General features: G+C 37.3%; 1 protein-coding gene across 1 annotated transcript; it reads right to left on the reverse strand.

The window, feature by feature from the left end:
• Positions 1 to 3,792: 3,792 nt before the first annotated feature.
• On the reverse strand, positions 3,793 to 17,408 carry LOC137586306 (malate dehydrogenase, cytoplasmic-like). Its single transcript, XM_068302311.1, is given in 3 exon segments — positions 3,793 to 4,033; positions 4,035 to 4,883; positions 17,333 to 17,408. Coding segments are annotated over 3 exon segments (1,014 nt in total). The 5' UTR covers positions 17,336 to 17,408; the 3' UTR covers positions 3,793 to 3,871.
• Between the last annotated feature and the right edge of the window lie 2,326 nt (positions 17,409 to 19,734).

Genomic DNA, 19,734 nt, shown 5'->3' on the forward strand with positions numbered 1-19,734 from the left:
TTCGCTTTTTGTTTGTTACTTGTTTGTTGTGTGGGACATTATTGTCAAAATGATGTTCCTCACAGACTGTCCCAAATTTGATCACGATCGGGTGACTATATCATATAGCTCCCATAGGAACAATCGATGAAAAACAGTGACTTTGATCAATAACTTTGTTATTTGCTACGCTAAGATTAAAGGCCGCTCCTTTGAAAACATAAGACTTTTTAGGTAAGGTAAAAGTAACAAACAACTTGCAAGGGTATAAAAGCTTTAAAAGCTTTGACGCAGTCGAAGTTAGCTCTGTTTTTTTTTTTGTTTGGCTTAAGTCAAACGATTATGTAAATCGTATTCCGATTCCAAAAATAAAAATATTAAAGAAACTAACTTCGGCTATGCCGAAGTTTTTATACCCTTGCAGTCCTTGGCAATAACATTTTTACTTTTTGAAATTTCTTTCCCTGCAACTCAATTCATCAATACACAAACAAAACATTATTACTCTTTTTACTAAAATCTTTTCTTCTTCTTCCAACATTCCCTAAGCAAAGCACGTCACGCATACACATAGAGCTTACGTAGCGTTGCGTCTTTGTGTATGCGTGTACTCTGTTGATTTGATGATGACGTGGTCGGGCAGCAAGCAGCGTTTGAACCGATTTATATTGACTGTAACTTGTGCTCCATTTATCCGATCGGATTAAAATTTTGGAATCTGATGCTTTATATCCAATACTATCACATTAGTAAATTTTATGGGGATTTTTACAATTTTTATGAAAATGTTTCTTCTTAAGCTACATGATATGGTGGTCCCATCCTGAAACAGATAATAAATTCAGATAATAATTTCAGCCCGATAGCAAGTAAGATGGCTGAGTGAAACGCATAAGAACGGACGGACAGAAGGACAGACGGACATGGCTTTATCGACTCAGCTTCTCATGCTGATCAAGAATATATATGTATACTTCAAGGAGTCGGAAACGTCTCCTTCTGTGGGTTACAAACATCTGACCAATTTTATAATACCATCTGCAAGGGTATAAAAAAAAAAAAAACCAAACGATTTGGTAAGAATTAATACGGCATTTTTAATACTAAAAAAGATAACGCATGCAAACATATTTTTTCTGAATTATCACACTACAATAACAAAAACAATAACTTCTTTAAACTCTTGGCTTAACTGCTAAGAAAATATGACCAGTATTAGTATGAGATAAAGATTTACTATATTTACTAATGTTAATATATTTGATATTATTGATTCTTGGATGTTAATATATTTTTGAGCATTAACCATCCCATCAATGAAGCGCAGTTGGCATACCACTTTGGAGGACATATTACACCAGACCATTGTGCTTACTGCAAACTTAACCGATTTTTTAAGGCAGTCTTTATGCTACTCACATAAATTTTTGCTTCATCGCTAAATACATTTGATGGAGTTCCATTGGTTTTGAGTCCAAGACTTTCTTTCACGAGACAAAGCATAAGCAATGGTTTTTCCTTGGCCTTGAAGTAATTTAAGATATTGAATATGTAACACTGATAATACTTATACATACGATATAGAACTTATATTCAATATTTCGCAATTGCAGGCGAGTCCATTCACGCTTAACACTTCAGTTTTGGCGACGATTAGAATCTATAATTGTAACCAGGGCTTTACTATCATGAGATGTTATTGCCGATGTTTGGCCTGTCTTCGAAACATTATTTTCAATATTGCCATTAACTGTTTGTTATTCCTTAAACAGACGATTAAGCCAGATTTAATTTATTGGCTACTTCACCAAAAGATTTGCCATCGTTGTTAAACTTTAAATAATTTGAAGCAGTAAGCATATTTCTTATATTCCACCTTTCATCACTGGCTCTAGACTCTGACTAGATTGTGATTATATTACACTGTTTGCCTTTGTTTTGTTTTTCTTTCATTTATAAGCTAAGCTATCAAATAAATACAAATAAATAATGGTCCTATTTTTTTTTAGCAGTTAACTCAAGCGTTTAAAGAAGTTTTTGTATTTGTTGCTGTTGCTTAAGTACGATAATAATTTGTTGTTCTAAAATAAAGAGAATAGTATGATCTTTCCGAAAAAATATGATTGCATGTGGTATCTGTTTTGGTATTTACAATATCGTCTGTTAAATATTGAATACGGGTAAAAAGGCTTACCGTTCGAATTAATTTAGTATGTACATACCAGCCTCAGCCTTTATACTCATGCAAGGGTACAGCCGTATCGTGTACAAGGGTACAGCCGAACAATATTATATGAAATATGATTCAAATCAGATGCATGAAGAAGAAATAAATATATCGATGATATATATAAAGTGTTTATCCACACTCAAATTTGTATGACAAACGTGTTGTGTTTGAAGCAAATTTTGAACGTGGATAATGTTGTTTGCAGTAATTTTCGTGTTTGAAGTGCGCGTTTGACGAAAATAGAACAGGTTTTATCTTCGACGTGTTTGGCGAAACTGCTTTGTTTGTCATACAAATTTGAGTGTGGATACACAGCTTAAGTTTTAGATCATATGACACTAAAAAGTAACGTCAAAATGATATATGTGTACTTTAAGATAAAAATGATACGGTGCTTTATTTTTTATGTTGCACAGTTGTATTTGTTAGGGCAATATGTGCATTTTCTCGGTGTAGCTACGGACATTCGTACACATTCAAAGTGAAAAAAAGTTAGAACTCGACGATTTAAAAAAAAAAAATTTTTTTTGAGTACATGCCTCTTGAGTTGAACTTTATTTAAGACTCAAGAGAATGTAAACTGAAGTCTATTTATTTTTTTTTTTCATTTTGTAAAATTTGACAATGATCGCACGGAAAAGAAGGAAAGATTTCAGAGAAACTGGAGATGATTTAAACGTAAAATAAATTTATGGTATGAATGGAAAATATATTTGTTTCATATACAAATTTATAGTCTCTGACAGCCTAAGAGCATGCTTTTTAGAATAGTGATTCGACGCCCTTAGTGAGCGACCAGCTACCATTAACATGCCTTAAAGCCGAATATAATGGCAACGACACATTTACAGCTAAAATTCAAGATCTGGCGAAAAGGTATAAATATATGAGAAGAACTCGTCCAGATGGAGCGTTTTTTTTGCAGCGTTCGCCTATTCGTATCTTGAGTATTTGAGTTGCAACAGTCATGCTCATCAGGAGTTTCTCAGACTTGCTGAAGGGTCTAAAGATAAGTTGATTGAGCTTGGGTTTCCCAGTTTCACACTTGAAGATTTTCATGAGACTGTAAGTAAAAATGTTGATAACTTGTAAAATGCAAAAGAAACATACAATTTTTTATTTAAATAACAGTTTATGGAATTGGTAAAACGAGTATGTCCTGAAAGCTCTGCAGGGGCTTCGGATATTGTGCAAGCTGGACTTCACAAGATTTTCAGGGCGTCGAATCACTAATCAAACCAGAGGGCGGGGGCTAACTTCGACCGAGTCAAAGTTTGTATACCCTTGCAACTTTTTTGGTAACTCTTTCCTTACCTACAACTAAGCATAGGAAATAACTAAGACATTGATCAAAGTTACTGTTTTCCACCGGTATATGATATTGTCAGATTATGTGGTGGTTTACTTGCGTTTTACTTCGTCAGTACAGCTACAAGAGGATGCAAATTTTTATCAAAATTTTATTGAAAGTAGTTTTACAATCATCAAGAAGATGAGAAGTTATGTTTTTTAAACGTGAAGCTTGATATACATACAAAAAACAAAAACTGTGAGCCGAAAATCTACTCCCATTATTATTTAAATTTCGTTTTGTATGTAAATGTGTATTATGTACGCTTTATTAAAATACAGAAATATTCTATAAAGCTCAAATCCAACTTTTTATAAATTTGAAGCGTTCGTATCCAACACAGACAAAGCTTCGTTTCTTTCTTCTTGCAGTTCCTCGCCAGTCAACTTCAATTTTGATTTGGCAAAGTCGGTGAGCGTTAATCCTTCCACGATCTTCCATTTCTTGTTGTTAATTTCTACTGGAAAGGAAAAAAATTAAATTTTTAGGCGAGTTGTAACTGCCATCGGAAAATACGCCCATAGACACAAATTGCCCAGGTGCAGTCCCATTCCACCAGTCATGCATATGATCACAAGCAGCTTTTGCAGCCGACATGGCCGATGACATTTTCCGAGCTGCTATTACAGATGCACCTCTTTTTTGAACAGTTTCAACAAATGAACCGCGTAGGTAATTCTCATCGTTGATTGCTCTAGAAACAGATTTTTGTGTCCCTTCTATGAAGAATTTACCATGATCAGCATCTGGGTACTGAGTGGATGAATGATTACCCCATATTATAATGTTGCTCACATTCGACACAGATACTCCTAATTTCAGAGCTATTTGCGAAGTGGCACGGTTTTGATCAAGTCGCGTCATGGCGGAAAAGTTTTCCCTTGGTATAGATGGGGCATAGTTGGCACAGACAAATGCGTTTGTGTTAGCTGGATTTCCAACGACGAGAACTTTGACATCTTTTTTTGCTACTTTATCCAATGCCTGTCCCTGCACTTTAAATATCTTGACGTTAGCTGAGAGCAAATCTTTTCGTTCCATTCCTTCTTTGCGAGGCATAGCACCAACCAAAAAAGCAGCTGAGACATCTTTAAACCCCACATTGGGATCTGTTGTAGGCAACACTTCGCGCAATAATGGTAATGCACAATCGTTTAATTCCATCACAACACCTTCCAAAACTCCAACCATAGGTGGTATATCCAATAAATGCAGGATAAGCGGTTGATCTTTGCCAAACACTTCGCCTCTGGCGATCATGTATAGCAATGAGTAAGCTATTTGACCAGCAGCTCCAGTTACCACTACTCGAATTGGTTCCGCCTACAAAAAATATAAAATAAAAAAATAAATCAGCGCATGCTCTTGTATTAGGGGAAGTACATCGGGTGTGGGCATAGTTTGTTATTCCTTAAACAGACGATTAAGCCAGATTTAATTTATTGGCTACTTCGCCAAAAGATTTGCCATCGTTGTTAAACTTTAAATAATTTGAAGCAGTAAACATATTTCTTATATTCCACCTTTCATCACTGGCTCTAGACTCTGACTAGATTGTGATTATATTACACTGTTTGCCTTTGTTTTGATCTTCTTTAGCATGTTCGGTTATATCAAGTGATCACTCAATGAAATAAATTCATAATATTATAAACATATTATATCACTTTGTTACAATATTTATGTAAACAACATTCAAGTGCCATACCTCCATAGCATGGTTGCGCGACCACTCTGTCCCCAATATGCAATATGATACATCCTCACTCTTCCGCTGCGGCGGCATACAGATATATACTTTTATGCAAGCATTCATACATATATACATTCATACATTTATACATAAGCAGACCGCTCCTCTGCCGGCGTCACTGGCAGCGCAGCTACGCGGTCTTAGCTGTACTTGCCCGTTGTTAGAGAATTAAGAATTATTGAATAAAGAAAACGAAAACCTTAAAGACATGCTCTAGTCTTATTTAAAAACCAGAGGGCCGGGGCTAACTTCGACCGCGTCAAAGTTTGTATACCCTTGCAACTTTTTTGGTAACTCTTTCCTTACCTCTTAAACTAACAACTGTTTAATTTGAAAACAATCACGTTAAAAGTAACGAAGTTATTCATAAAAGTCACTGTTTTCGACCGATCGTTCCCTTGGGAGCTATATGATATAGTCACCCAATCTTGATCAAACTTGGCACAGTCGTTTATAGGCGTAATAAACTCTCTAAGATTAAGTTTCACGATAATAGCATAGAAAATAACAAAGTTATTGAGAAAAGTCACTGTTCGTGACTTTGGGGTTTGTATGGGAGCTATATGATATAGTGGTCCGATCCGGCTGAATCCGAGATATACAACGCCTGCAGTATATACAAGCCTACGTGCAGAATTTCATCTCTATAGCTCTTACGGTCTAGGAGGAGTTTGCGTTGATCCAGACGGACGGACGGACGGACGGACGGACATGGCTAGTTGAACTCGTCTCGTCGTGCTGATCAAGAATATATATACTTTATATGGTCGGAATGCTTCCTACTATGCGTTGCACACTTCTAACCAAAATTAATATACAAAGGGCAAATGTATAAAAAACTATTTTTTAAAGTTCGAAAAAATTGAGCAGTAGGGCTATTGCTAGTTTCACATTGCAAAAAACATATCTTTAATTTAAAAGAACATTTGTTAAGCTTCAAAATAAATGTTTGTCAAGAGTGCTGGGTATCCGTGGTCCTTAAATATTCAAGGTCAGGTGTTTGAATAAAAACAGCTTTTTTCTATCACAGATACTTTTTCTGTAACTCAAATCATCACTACACACACAAATGCACAAATGATATCCGATCTGAAATTTCGGGATCTGATGTCTGACATCCAAAACTACCAAATAAGTAAATTTCATAGAGATACTCAAATTTTTTCATCCATGTTTCTTCTAAAACTATATAAAAAAATGGACCGATCCTGACAATTTATCTCAAATATCAAGTTTCATCCTGATAGCTCTTAACATGGCGGCGTAAAGTTGATTTGCACGGACGGACGGACATATGGACATAACTATATCAACCCAGCTTCTCATGCTGATCAAAAATATACTCTTCTTCGGAAACGTCTTCTTCTGTGTGTTACAAACATCTGACCAATTAAGTAAAAATAATAATAAATAAAATAATAATCTGGAGTGCTAACGAAATGTCTAAAAAAAGTAGACCGAAGGTTGACTTGTACCACAAGAGGAACAATGTTGACATTAAACATTTTTTAATATCAGTGGATATGATCTTCTTCGAGCCAATCACGGTGCGGGAATTCTAATCAAGTTCAGGCTTCAGTTTATCGAAAACACAACTCTACGTTCTCTGTGGCTGCAAGCGTAATCATTGCCACCTCCATCGGGAATATTAGCATCGCCTCCAGTTATGTCTCTCCTAGACATATAGTCAACACACACAGATGTTTTTTGCAAAACCTGGGATCAACACACTTAACTGAACCATCCACTCTTCTGGCCAGCCAACACTCTAGCTAACCGATCCGAGGAGAAGACCGGATGTGCTGGACTTAGCAATTACCAGAGGCATAAATAATAGCTGACTCTACACAGAAGCCAATTGTGATCTTTACTCCCAGTGGAGACGATGATGTGCACCATTAGGCTACTCAGAAACAACTTTAAAATAAACCATTTTCATACAATGCTTGACGAGATCACTGAACCCAACACCTGCCCCAACAGTGGAAAGTAAATCGACGAGAATGTAGAGAGGCTATCACGTGACATCTGAGAAGCTGCTTGTGCCTGCCTAAACCAAGAAGAACCACTCAACGTACATCAAGACAGAGGGACAGGTTTGCCTGGTCTGACGAGATCACCAACACAGTACGAGAAAAGAGGCGTTTGAGATGCGGGGAACACGTTCACCCAGGCACATGCATTCCTTTGTTGAGCCCACGTACCAAATGGCTCTTCCGGGTTATCAGCCGAGTCACGCTTGAGGAGGCCAGATCGGCAATCGACTGCCTAAAGATGACCAAAAGCTTTGTCTACGACAGCATTGATGCAGTCACCATTAAGTGTCCACCACCAAGAGTAATACACCAACTTCCCAACTTGTTTAACGGAATCTTTGATCTTTGTCACATTCCAACTGAATAAAAATGCTCAAAGAATATAATGATTCCGAAACATGGAAAACCAGAGCATGACCTCGCATCGCACCGTCCAATCAGTTTCTTAGCAATTCCTCTAAAGTGATCGAAGGAATATTGGGAAACACTGATAATCAATTAAGTCCTCTCCGAAAGCCTAAACCCAAAGTACCATCGAACGTGACATTTTAGTAATTTTTAAAATTTATGCAATAGACTACTATTAAAGAACATACATTTCAGAAAGAGCAAGATGAGAACGATTTTAAATTGCCCAATAACTGAAAAATGTGAATCATTGGGCGCCTGTAGCACCCATTATTGTTAACCGATCTTAAACTCGTTTCGATTCATAATCTGTGTACTCTTTATCGATCTTATATTTAGCGCGATCTTAAAAATATTTTTTTAACGGTATCCGGGAACAGGCCCCCCTATTCGTTGTTCCCTTTATGAATATTAAAGTCGCCAAAATGTATGTAACAGGCAGGGCCCTATAAAGTATCTGTGTATATCCCGTCCGTCTGTTCGTCCACATAAACACCTAAAACTCGCAGACTAATAGCTAGTGACTCCAAATTTCGTATGTAGTCTGGTGCAGTATGTTCAGTGATCTAGTTTACTACAAATTTTTGCCACGCCCACTTCCGCCCCTGCGAATTAGAAAACTCAAAGATCAAAATAGCTAGAGAAGTCAAATTTGGTACGTATACTGACTAGGTACGAGTGCAGATGAAAAAAGGGGAAAAAGTTTTATTTAAATAGTGTAATGTTTGCCAAAGAACGACCTACAATCTTAGCATAGCAAATAACGAAGGTATTGATCAAAGTCACTGTTCCAATGGAAGCTTATGATCTAGTCACCCGATCTTGATCGAATTGGGGAAAAACAGATATAAACCCAACAAGTGTCTAATCCTAAATCCTAGTCACTCGATCTTGATCGAATTGGGAAAAACAGATATAAACCCAACAAGTGTCTAATCCTAAATCGCTTTAAAAGTAAGGAAGTTATTTACAAAATTCACTGTGTTTGATCGATCGTTCCTGTCAAAGCTGTTATTGTTAAAAGTCAATGCTTTTGATCGATTGTTGTTATGGGATGATAGTTATTACATCTTGATTAAATTTGACAGAGTCGTTTATAGGTGTTATAACTAACTAATATTAAATAAAAAGAAGTTATTGAGACAAATCACTGTTAGCGGACGTTGACGATACTATTCGCAGTACTTTCAAGGGGACCCTATGACACCAGGACAAAGCCTGTTACGCTCGAGCCCAAGCAGATAACTGCCCACCTTCCACCCGAACGACCGAGGGGTGCAGCCGTATAACGCACGGCACGAATCGCGTGGACAAATACACAATAGAAAAAACAGACAAACAAATAATAATATAGCTATCTATTAACTAAATGGGATAGGATAGATGTTTTTTTAAAGGTATCAAAGGATGTCTACTCCGTCTACATGGTACCGACAGATTCACCTGAGCTAATAACTCAGGCGTGTCGATATCACCAATTAGGAGCTTGTGCATAAAAATAACACCAAAAATATAATCAAGAGAAGTCTACTAGAATATGAAGGCAAATTGACATTGTGATCCCAGCTCAAGCCACGAAGAGCAAATAGCAAGAACTGCTTTTGAACGGATTCAAGTCTAATCTGCTGCGACTCATATTGAGGTGACCAAATGCAAGATACATACTATAATATAGGACGGTCAAGCGAAGTAAAAAGAACTTTAGTTGTATAGGGGTCGTCAAATTCTTTTGACCATCTTTTAATGAAACCCAAAACACTCATGGCCTTTGCGACCGTGGTGGAAATATGGGTGTTAAAATTAAACTTATGGTCCAAAAGTACGCCCAAATCATTAATTTAATTTGGACGTTCTAAAGGACTATTGTTTAGAAAATAAGTAACCAGCTGAGAACAGTTACGAAAAAAGTCATTACCTTACATTTGGTAGTCTAAAGATTTAATATGTTTGTATGTTTATATGTAAGACAAAGCTTGACATCGTCAGCATACATAAGCACACGCAAATGAACAATAACTGGTGGAAGATCGTTAATGAATAATGTAAAAAGCATACCCTAGCAAAAAGGATTAATATACCCTTTTTGGTCAGAAGTGTGCAACGCATAGAACGAAGCATCTCCGACCATACAAAGTATATATTTTCTTGATCAGCACGACGAGACGAGTTCAAATAGCCATGTCCGTCCGTCCGTCTGTCCGTCTGGATCAAAGCAAACTCCTCTTAGACCGTAAGAGCTACAGAGCTGAAATTGTAGTATGCATGTAGGCTTGTATATACTGCAGGGGTTGTATATCTCGGATTCAGCCGGATCGGACCACAATATCATATAGCTCCCATACAAACGCCAAAGTCACGAACAGTGACTCAATAACTTCCGCGGCCCTCTGGTTACAGTATATTCCTTAACTATTAAGATATTGGCAAAAACACTAATTTTAAAGGACGAAATGTCCCGAGAATAAGAAAATTTAAACTTCTCCAACGCAATATTCAACTTAACTTTAACTTTCTTCAGAATATAGGCTATTATATCATCAGATGTGACAACAGGGTCTAGCCTAGAAACAAATATATGTTTCTTTGGTGGTATGCCAACGAGAGGCCGCGATCCCAAAGCGTCAGCCGCAGCAGCAACGTTAGACAAGTCACCCGTTGCAGCAGTAAACTTGTTTACGGGGCCCTCGATACTATTAGAACTATCGGCTATTTCCATTGGAATGGGTAATTGCCCGGACACATTGGACACTACAATAGGCATCAATCATTCCCAGGTGATACCGGTAATTCCTTACTAATCGCATCCACAACCGGGCTCTTAAACGATATCAATTGCTGTACATTAGGAGTGGACAACAGATAAAGAAACACCCCAAGGACTGGTTCTTTTACGTTTCGGAGACTCATTCATAAGCGAAAAGCTTCTGAACTGAGTCTCCACAGCAGTAAACTCCGCTTGGAGTTTGTTAAAACCTGCCCTTAAAGTGTCAAAACTATCTCTAGTCCGCCTCATGAATGAGTGCATCTCATTCTCGACCTTCCGGCAAGCATCACATCCATATTTTTAACCACCACCTTTAGCAATAGACTCCTTGATTCCGCCTGTGTAACCTGCACACTTAACGTGAACCGCATTGTCACACAACCAACAAAGAATATAATCAAGGGAGTCAACACCATTAGTGGCAACTAGGCAATTATTTTTTGAGCAGACAACTATTTTATCAAAAGGTTAAATTTATTTTAAAAAAGGAATAAAAAATTGTAAATGTAAAAAATCTGTGTATAAGAATATACTGACCAGTACTGAAACAAAAGGTTAATGTGCAGAGTAAGCCTTCACAACTAAAGAAATTAACAAGCAAGAATACACAAAATCACGTATCACAGAGTCGCGGGTAGGCAAAAGACGAGAGCGCAAATCAAACAAGAATAGGAAAGAACGGGAGAGCGCGTCGAATTGAACACATGCAACAACAATTTGTACGCAAGAGCGCGAGAGTTAGTTACAGCGGTAAAGACACAAAAGCAAACGAGATAACCAAAACAACAACACCGCTAATGCAAGTATTGTTGTAAGTTTTGATTTAAAGTAAATTGAAACAAAAACACAAAAGCGACTGCAAGAATTCGCGAAATGAAAATAAAATTCCGATGCTGAAATTATTATTAAACCCATAATGAGATTAAAAGTTATAGAAAAGTATTTAATTGCGAAAAAAAAATAAAATTTGATAAGCGCAAAAAAAAAACGTCCGTCCTCTGCAACGAGTGAAAAGTTTTTCTGAGCGCTTTGCACTTTTACTTTCTTAAGGGCAGAAGCTAGTTTTCACATAAATTTTTCGGTGATTTTAAACGAATTCAGTGTATACAAAGATCAGAAAAAGCGTTACTCAAATATTATGAACTTTTCAAGAAAAAAAATTTCTTAAAATTCCATTATTATTTCAAAACAGCCGGTAGAGAATGTGCCAAGACACTGTTTGACTTATGCCAAAAACAATTACAACAAGCTTGTTGTTTAGCTAAACTACAAAAAAAAAAAACCTAATATAGAAAAATAAATAATGAAATTAAAAACTGAAAGATGAGGAGAGATAATGTGAGAAAGGTTGTTGAAAGATTGGCAAAGAATACGAAAACGTTCGTAAAGTGAGTAGTCAGATATATACTAAGGTAAATAGGAAAATAACTTCTAGTCCGGCCTGAGAAAACACAAAAATATAGAGTATCTAGTAGAATTGACTTCACCGTTGACTAGTTTATAGAGAAAGAGAATGCCAAATTAATAAGAAGTCTGTCAGAATAAGAATGTAGGCGAAGACTTGGGTCCCAACTAAGACCGCGTAACGCGAACTTAAGGAATTGCTTCTAAACGGATTTAATACTACTTTGGTATAGTTCATATTAAGGGTTCCACACTGGCGATCAACATTCCAGAGTAGGGCGGACTGCCTTGAGGGAATCGGAACATAATAATGAGAAACGAAAAGACACCTTTTGGGTTCTGCCAATAAGATACGATTTTAACCAAACCAGTAGTTTCGGGAAAAAGCCCATAATGTTAAGTTTCGTCAGAAGCATAGAATGATCAACCATTTCGAAAGCCTTACTAAAGTCGGTATAACATCAGTTTGACACTTTTTGCGGAAGCCATGGTGTACAAAGGTAGTCAATTCTAAAAGGTTGGTAAGAGACGAACGACCTTTCATGAAGCCATGGTGACAAGGAGAAATAGTGGATCTAGATAGGTGTTAACGGAATGACGCAATAATTTTCTCAAATAGTTCAGGTATGCCGGAAAGTTTGGCGATGCCACGGATAGAAATATTAATAATAAAAGAATGCTTTTAAACATCAAGAAAACAACAAGTATTACTTGATATAAGAAGAATAACCGAGATAAAGGCTTAAGGTTGTTAAGAAGATCGAAATTTGCTTTACGAAAAGATCTACTACGTGAAACTGGGATGTTATTAAATGAATTAGTAACGGAATTGTAAGAATATTAACTTCAATGGTAGGGTGATAAGGATCTTCAGGCTTTACAAGTGGCTGTTTTTAAGATTCAGAACTAACAGTGAGATCCGAGACAAAAACAAGATCGAAGATTCTTTTAGAAGAGTATAGACATTCAAGTAGGCTATCAAGAAACACATATTGAGATGAAGGAATTAAGAAAGATAGATTGTCATTAACTAGCCAAGAAATATTAGGCAACTTAAAATCACCTAAAACTATAAGGAAATCACGATATTTAAGACGACTAAAAATAGTTTGCAAAGCATCAGCATGGTGCATGTGGGTCATGATATCAGAAGCTGGAGGAATATATAAAATAGAAATATATAAGCTAAAGCTGGAACCTGTAACTTGAACGCAAATAAACTCAACACCTAAGGGCAGATCAATCGGCACAACACTTGAACACAGATTTGAGTTGACAGCAATGAGCACTTCACCGCATCGACGACCAATACGATCAAGCCTATAAGAAATAAAGTTATTAGAAAGAATTTTGTTATCCAAAACAGAGGAGTTGAGCCAAGTTTCAGAAATAGCTAATATGTCAGCCGAAAAGGTTGACAGTTTCGAGAGCTTGGTAAGAAGTCCTCTTAAATTTTGATAATGAATGCAAAGACTAAGCGTTATTAGTTATTGGAAGCAGAAGGTAAATTAGGAAGCTGGACAGGCAACGGACGGGAGCGCTTATTGGGCGCAAACTCGTGTACAACTAGGCCCCCAGGCCAAAAATTAGGGTCTAACATAGCTGAGAAATACTCACTTGGTACAGTAATTTTAAACCAGAGGGCCGGGGCTAACTTCGACCGCGTCAAAGTTTGTATACCCTTGCAACCTTTTGGTAACTCTTTCCTTACCTATTAGCCATCAATGTGGAAGAACGTTTTATCTAAAAAGGCTTATGTTTGCGAAAGAATGGCCTACAATCATAGGAAATAACGAAAATATTGATCAAAGTCACTGTTTTCCACCGATCGTTCCTATGGGAGCTATATGATATAGTCACCCGATCTTTATCAAATTCGACACAGTCATTAACAGATATATTAAATTAAGAAACGTTTAATTTAAAAACAATCACGTTAAAAGTAACGAAGTTATTTACAAAAGTCACTGTTTTCGCCCGATCGTTCCTATGGGAGCTATATGATATAGTCACCCGATCTTGATCAAACTTGGCACAGTCATTAACAGATATATTAAACTAACAAGTGTTTAATTTGAAAGCAATCGCGTTAAAAGTAACGGAGTTATTTACAAAAGTCACTGTTTTCGACCGATCGTTCCTATGGGAGCTATATGATATAGTCACCCGATCTTGATCAAATTTGGCACAGTAGTTTATAGGCGTAATAATCTCTCTAATATAAAGTTTCACGATAATAACATAGAAAATAACGAAGTTATTGAGAAAAGTCACTGTTCGTGACTTTGGGGTTTGTATGGGAGCTATATGATATAGTGGTCCGATCCGGCTGAATCCGAGATATACAACGCCTGCAGTATATACAAGCCTACGTGCAGAATTTCATCTCTATAGCTCTTACGGTCTAGGAGGAGTTTGCGTTGATCCAGACGGACGGACGGACGGACGGACGGACATGGCTAGTTGAACTCGTCTCGTCGTGCTGATCAAGAATATATATACTTTGTATGGTCGGAGATGCTTCGTTCTATGCGTTGCACACTTCTGACCAAAATTAATATACCCTTTTTGCAAGGGTATAAAAATGAGACTTCGCGAAGCCTAGAAAACTTAAACTTTTAAATTAAAACCTTAGCAGGGCATGTATTACCAATATAAGCTGCCACAGACATCTCAGACGTATGTATCTCGAACAAGCCTAATGCCTAAATTTTTTTTTTGCGTTGAAGCACTACAGTTAGTAAAAGCGGAGGAGCATTGGAATCCACGAGTTATTGGGAGCCCGCATGATCCTGTAATTGATCAGAGTTCCCTTGAGGGAAAGATTGACGTACACCAGGGCTTGTACAGGGTACTTCAATCTGAAAAGAAGAGCATAAAGAGGGACAAGATAATGGTGTAGGCGAAAGTAAAATGGGAGAAGACTGCTTATTAGGCAACTCAAGGGTACACTTCTTGGGCAACCTTTCAGAAGGTGGAAGGAACTTAAAATGTACGCTAGAGTCACACTCATTAGACAGTTGTTTGGCCAGTTTGTTTAAAGAAAGAAACTTTAAACGAAGATCCCTGTACATACGGCTAAAATTTAGCTGCTGGCTGGCACAAGATGGGCAAGTCCAGCGCATTAAACCAAGCTCAGGCTTAGACACAGACAAACCAGAAAATTTGTAAATAACATTTTAAGTAAATAATATTATCGCAGAGCCAACAAGGTATTGATCTATACTGATAATTAAAACGAGCAGAATGCTTGCATTGAAAAGCCAAAAGAAACAAAAATTATAAAAAATTTAAAAACACAGCAGTAAGATAATTATCGATCAAAAATCAATAATTCCAAATAAAACAGTGCAAGAACAGTTATAAGGCAAGGTTCAAGAGGCGGCGTTGCAAAAGTGATTACGCGGGAGAGAAGCTGAGCACAAGCAGAAATAGAGAGAGAGAAAAAAAACACACAAGCTGATGGTATGATCGGAGCGGTGAGGGGAGCAACTGCAGAAGCAATGACGAGAGAAAAAAAAAACAGGAAAAATAAAATGCACCAGACACCACGTGTCCAGCAAAACAAACCAAACAATAAATATTGAATCAGGAGCTATGAAAAACACGATCGTCACGTTATTGAATAAAAACTAATGCATGTTAAAATATTTATGAAGCTATGCTGCAGTCCTTGGCCATAATATTTTTACACGTTGCAAACTCTTTGTCCGTAATTCAATACGCCGACAAAAAATTGGATAATCATCCATATGTACATACATATGTGCAGCACGGCGAAGGATCTGTGCTAGTTTGGCGGTGCATGTCGGCTCGAGGAGTTGGCAATTTGATTTTCATTGACGGAATAATGGATGAAGATATGTATTTGAATATTCTCAAAGAGAATCTGCATTCCAGTGGCAATAAAATGGTCATTGGAAAAACGGACTTCATTTTCCAACAAGACAACGACCCAAAACATACTGCCTGGAAGGTAAAAAGGTGGTTGTTATATAATGTTAAACAGCTATATACACCCCCTTAGAGTCCAGACGTCAACCTGATCGACAATTTATGGGCCCACCTTAAGCTAAAAGTCCAGGAGCACATGGTTTTCTCAAAAAAGGAACTAAAGGCAGTTTTGCTTGAGGAATAGTCAACTATACCAGAGGAGAGATGCCGCAACCTGGTGGAATAGATGCTCCGACGTTTGAAGGCCATTATATGTAGACAATAAGGGCCTGCATACTAAATATTAAAATTAGTTTTAGTATCTAGATTTAAGAGAGATACTTGAAGAGACGAATACTTTTGTGGAATAAAATTTGGTTAATTTTTTGTTTTGTGTTGAAAAAAAATTGAAGTTTGTGTATTTTAATAAAATTGACTTAGATAATTATTTTATTTACCCAATCCTGGGAAAAAACAATTGAATTTATTATTGAATATCCAGCAAAAACATGCATAAATACAGGGGACCCCTAGAGACGAATAATTTTGTGACTGACTGTACATGTATGTATGTATGTACATATGTACATACATACATAGCTCGACAAAAGTGTACATACGACGCAATCCATCGCTTTAATGATAAAAAAACGCAAGCAAATGCAGTAAAATTCTTGATTTTTTTTTAATGCTTTGTACATCTTCCCAAGTTCAAAAATTAACTTAAATTAAATTTGGCAAGAACAGGATATTTTAGTGTCGATTATGGAGTATCCTTAAAAAAGAATAGAAAATGATGAAACACATCGCGTTATCGTCCTTGGATAATAAAGATCTACATATGTACATATGTATGTATGTATGTTAAGCTACTTTTTGTATTTTTTTGCCAATAACTTCCATAGTTCTACTTTTTTAATCATTTTTTTCTTTCGAATAGTTAAACTATTTGCTCCCTAAACTATGGCATATGTATACATACATACATACATACATATTTTATTTTTCATTTTTAATGCCGTTTCCCGAAAAACGAAAAAAACTTCTTTTGTTGAGTTTTGCCCCCAACTGTACATATGTGCATACTTACATACATATGTATTTGGTTCACTAGAAACAAAAACATGTGCATGTATGTGTGTTTATGTATGTATGTACGTATGTTTACATACATATACAGAGGTCATTTAAATGTTATTATGTCAAAGCTAATACAGAATGTAGAATAATGTACATATAGTACATATGCATACATACATATGCATGTACATTTTAATGTACAGTGACAAACTAAATTATTGGCATATTGTACATACATATAGTATTATTGAATGCAGAAGCATTTATGTACATACATATGTATATGTTCGCATTTATATTATACTAAATATACATGTACATACATACATATGTACATATGTATGTACTTATGAAAAGTAATGGGAAAAAAATAAATAATAAAAAATTTTCTTACCATATTTTAGTATATATGTATATGTATGTATGTATGTATTTCTCGCTAATAACGTTGCTCCCCTTTATTTTGAACACTGCGAATGATTGGAAACAATCATCAGAAAAGATTTAGTGTTAGGAAAATAGAGAAAACTATTTTAAATACCCGTGACTTTGTCACTGTTTTTTATTTGTTCCTACTTTCGTATGCCTACATGCATATGTATGTATGTATGTAGATATTTATACATGTATTTATGTAGATATGTACATACTGATGTATGTACATCGGTATATATTTCTAAACATATGTATGTATGTATGTATGTACATTTGTATTTCGATATTTTAATGCAGGTACTCATAGTACATATGTACATACATACATACATACATATGTATGGGTACATGTACAGACATACATACATATATATGTATGTACATACATATATAGAAAAATAGGATTTAACATACAACATGTACATATGTACATATGTACATAATTTCATAATGTTAAATTTTCAATTATCGCACAATGGTTTTGCTTATATGTATGTACATGCATACATATGCACATACACACATACATAATATGCAGAGAAAAAAGTACTTGCATTGTGCAAGTCGCGATTGTTGAGAGCTCCGACTGTGACTACAAATATAACTTTTTTAGCCAGGAGTGGAATTGTAGGTGTCTCACTACTCACCCTCATAACCCTTGCGTCGGCGCCTCGCCAGCAACAGTGACACGCAAAGGCGTTGACAGACCTTCACAGACCTTTGGTCTGTCCTCTCAGCACTCATCGTGGTATTGGTGCGTAAACTGTATCTTTATCCAAAGGCTCTCTGTTTTTTTTCTCTGGACGCATCACCTATTGTTGCAGCGAAAAATAATAAAGAGTTGCCTCCACACAGCGCCACAGTGTTGGACAACGTCAAAAGGGCTGAGCCCAGAGCTGCATCCGACAGGTGGCGGCAACCTCCTACTATGACTGGAGAATACCTTAAAAAAGAAGGTACAATGCATTCGACGGATGATAAAGCTGCAAATAGCGATCTGTAACAGTGTATCGGAGCCACAGTTTCATACGCTGACAGCTCAAAGCGGCAAAGAGAAGACGCATTGGTGCAGAGGAATACTCAATAAAAGCAGCGTAGCAGCGGACAGGCGTATGCATCCAAATTGAAAGGTGGCGAAACTCAGCCAATCATAGCAACAAAACACGCCGTAGAGACTGCCTTAGCACCTGGGCATGAAACTTTAGGAAAAGTTGATACAGGCCCAGAATGGCAAGTGGTAACTGCAAAGCGCAAGCCAACTATGTGCAGTGGCAGGCCGGATGCCATAATAGTTAAGGCAGAAGAGGGCACCTCAAATGCGGATAAGCTCAGTATGGGCCCCAGGCACGAAGATGGGCGACTAAGCTTCGTAAAAGGCAAGAAAAAGGCCAGAAAAAAACAGACTGGGGAACTGTTGTTGGAGCTTAAAATAAAGGATGGAGGACTGTGTAACGAGCTACGAAAACTGGACTGCCTGGTAACAAATGCAGATATTACTGCTGCATCTGGCATCTGGCACTACAAAGCTCCTGGTCCCGATGCGATCTCGGAAAAGCCATTAAGCTAGCTGCACGCTTGCAGCCGAAAAAATTTGCGGAGGTATTCACAAAATGTCTTAGAGAGTGCACCTTTCCCGACATTTGGATGAAGCAGAACTTAGGGCTCAAAGTACCTTCTGGCTAAAGACCGCTATGCATGCTTGACTCTGCAGCGAAGATGCTGGAAAACATCATCAGAACAAGGCTGGAAGCAGCCATCTCACAGGCTGGATACCTTTCGCCCATGCAATTTGGGTACAGATAGGCCAAATCAATCGAGGACAAAGCGGTCGTGTCCATGGGCGAAGCAAAACAGTGGATGGTTGATGAAGGATAGACCCTAGCGGATCACAAAACCGGACAAGGACTGCCTAGTCCTTGTAAGCAGCCGCAAGACGGTGAAAGATTTCAAAATTCAAATGGAAGCATGTACCATAGAATCCATAAGGTACCTTGGTGTGTTACTAGACACAAGACTTTCATTTAAGGAGCACCTGCAACACGTCCGCACAAAGGCAAGAGAAAAAGGTGGAACACTGAACCACATAATGATGAATGCAAGGGGCCCAAGGCAAGCACAAAAAATGCTGTAGAGAAATCGACCACGATTTTCCAGCAACGACAGGGTCAAGTCAGGACCCCCTCGATCAGGAGAACAATAACCAAATTGGCTAAGCCAGCGCGGCTGAACGGCAGTATTGATGGGCAGTCTCAACAAAAGGTCGGTGGACTTACAAGGTGATACCCTACAGCAAGGTGTGGCTAAATAGGCGTCCTGGCGAAGTCACCTATGAACTGACGCAGTTTCTTAGTGGACAAGAGA

This window comes from Drosophila tropicalis, unplaced genomic scaffold, assembly GCF_018151085.1.
Source record: "Drosophila tropicalis isolate 14030-0801.00 unplaced genomic scaffold, ASM1815108v1 contig_979, whole genome shotgun sequence".
Taxonomy (NCBI): domain Eukaryota; kingdom Metazoa; phylum Arthropoda; class Insecta; order Diptera; family Drosophilidae; genus Drosophila; species Drosophila tropicalis.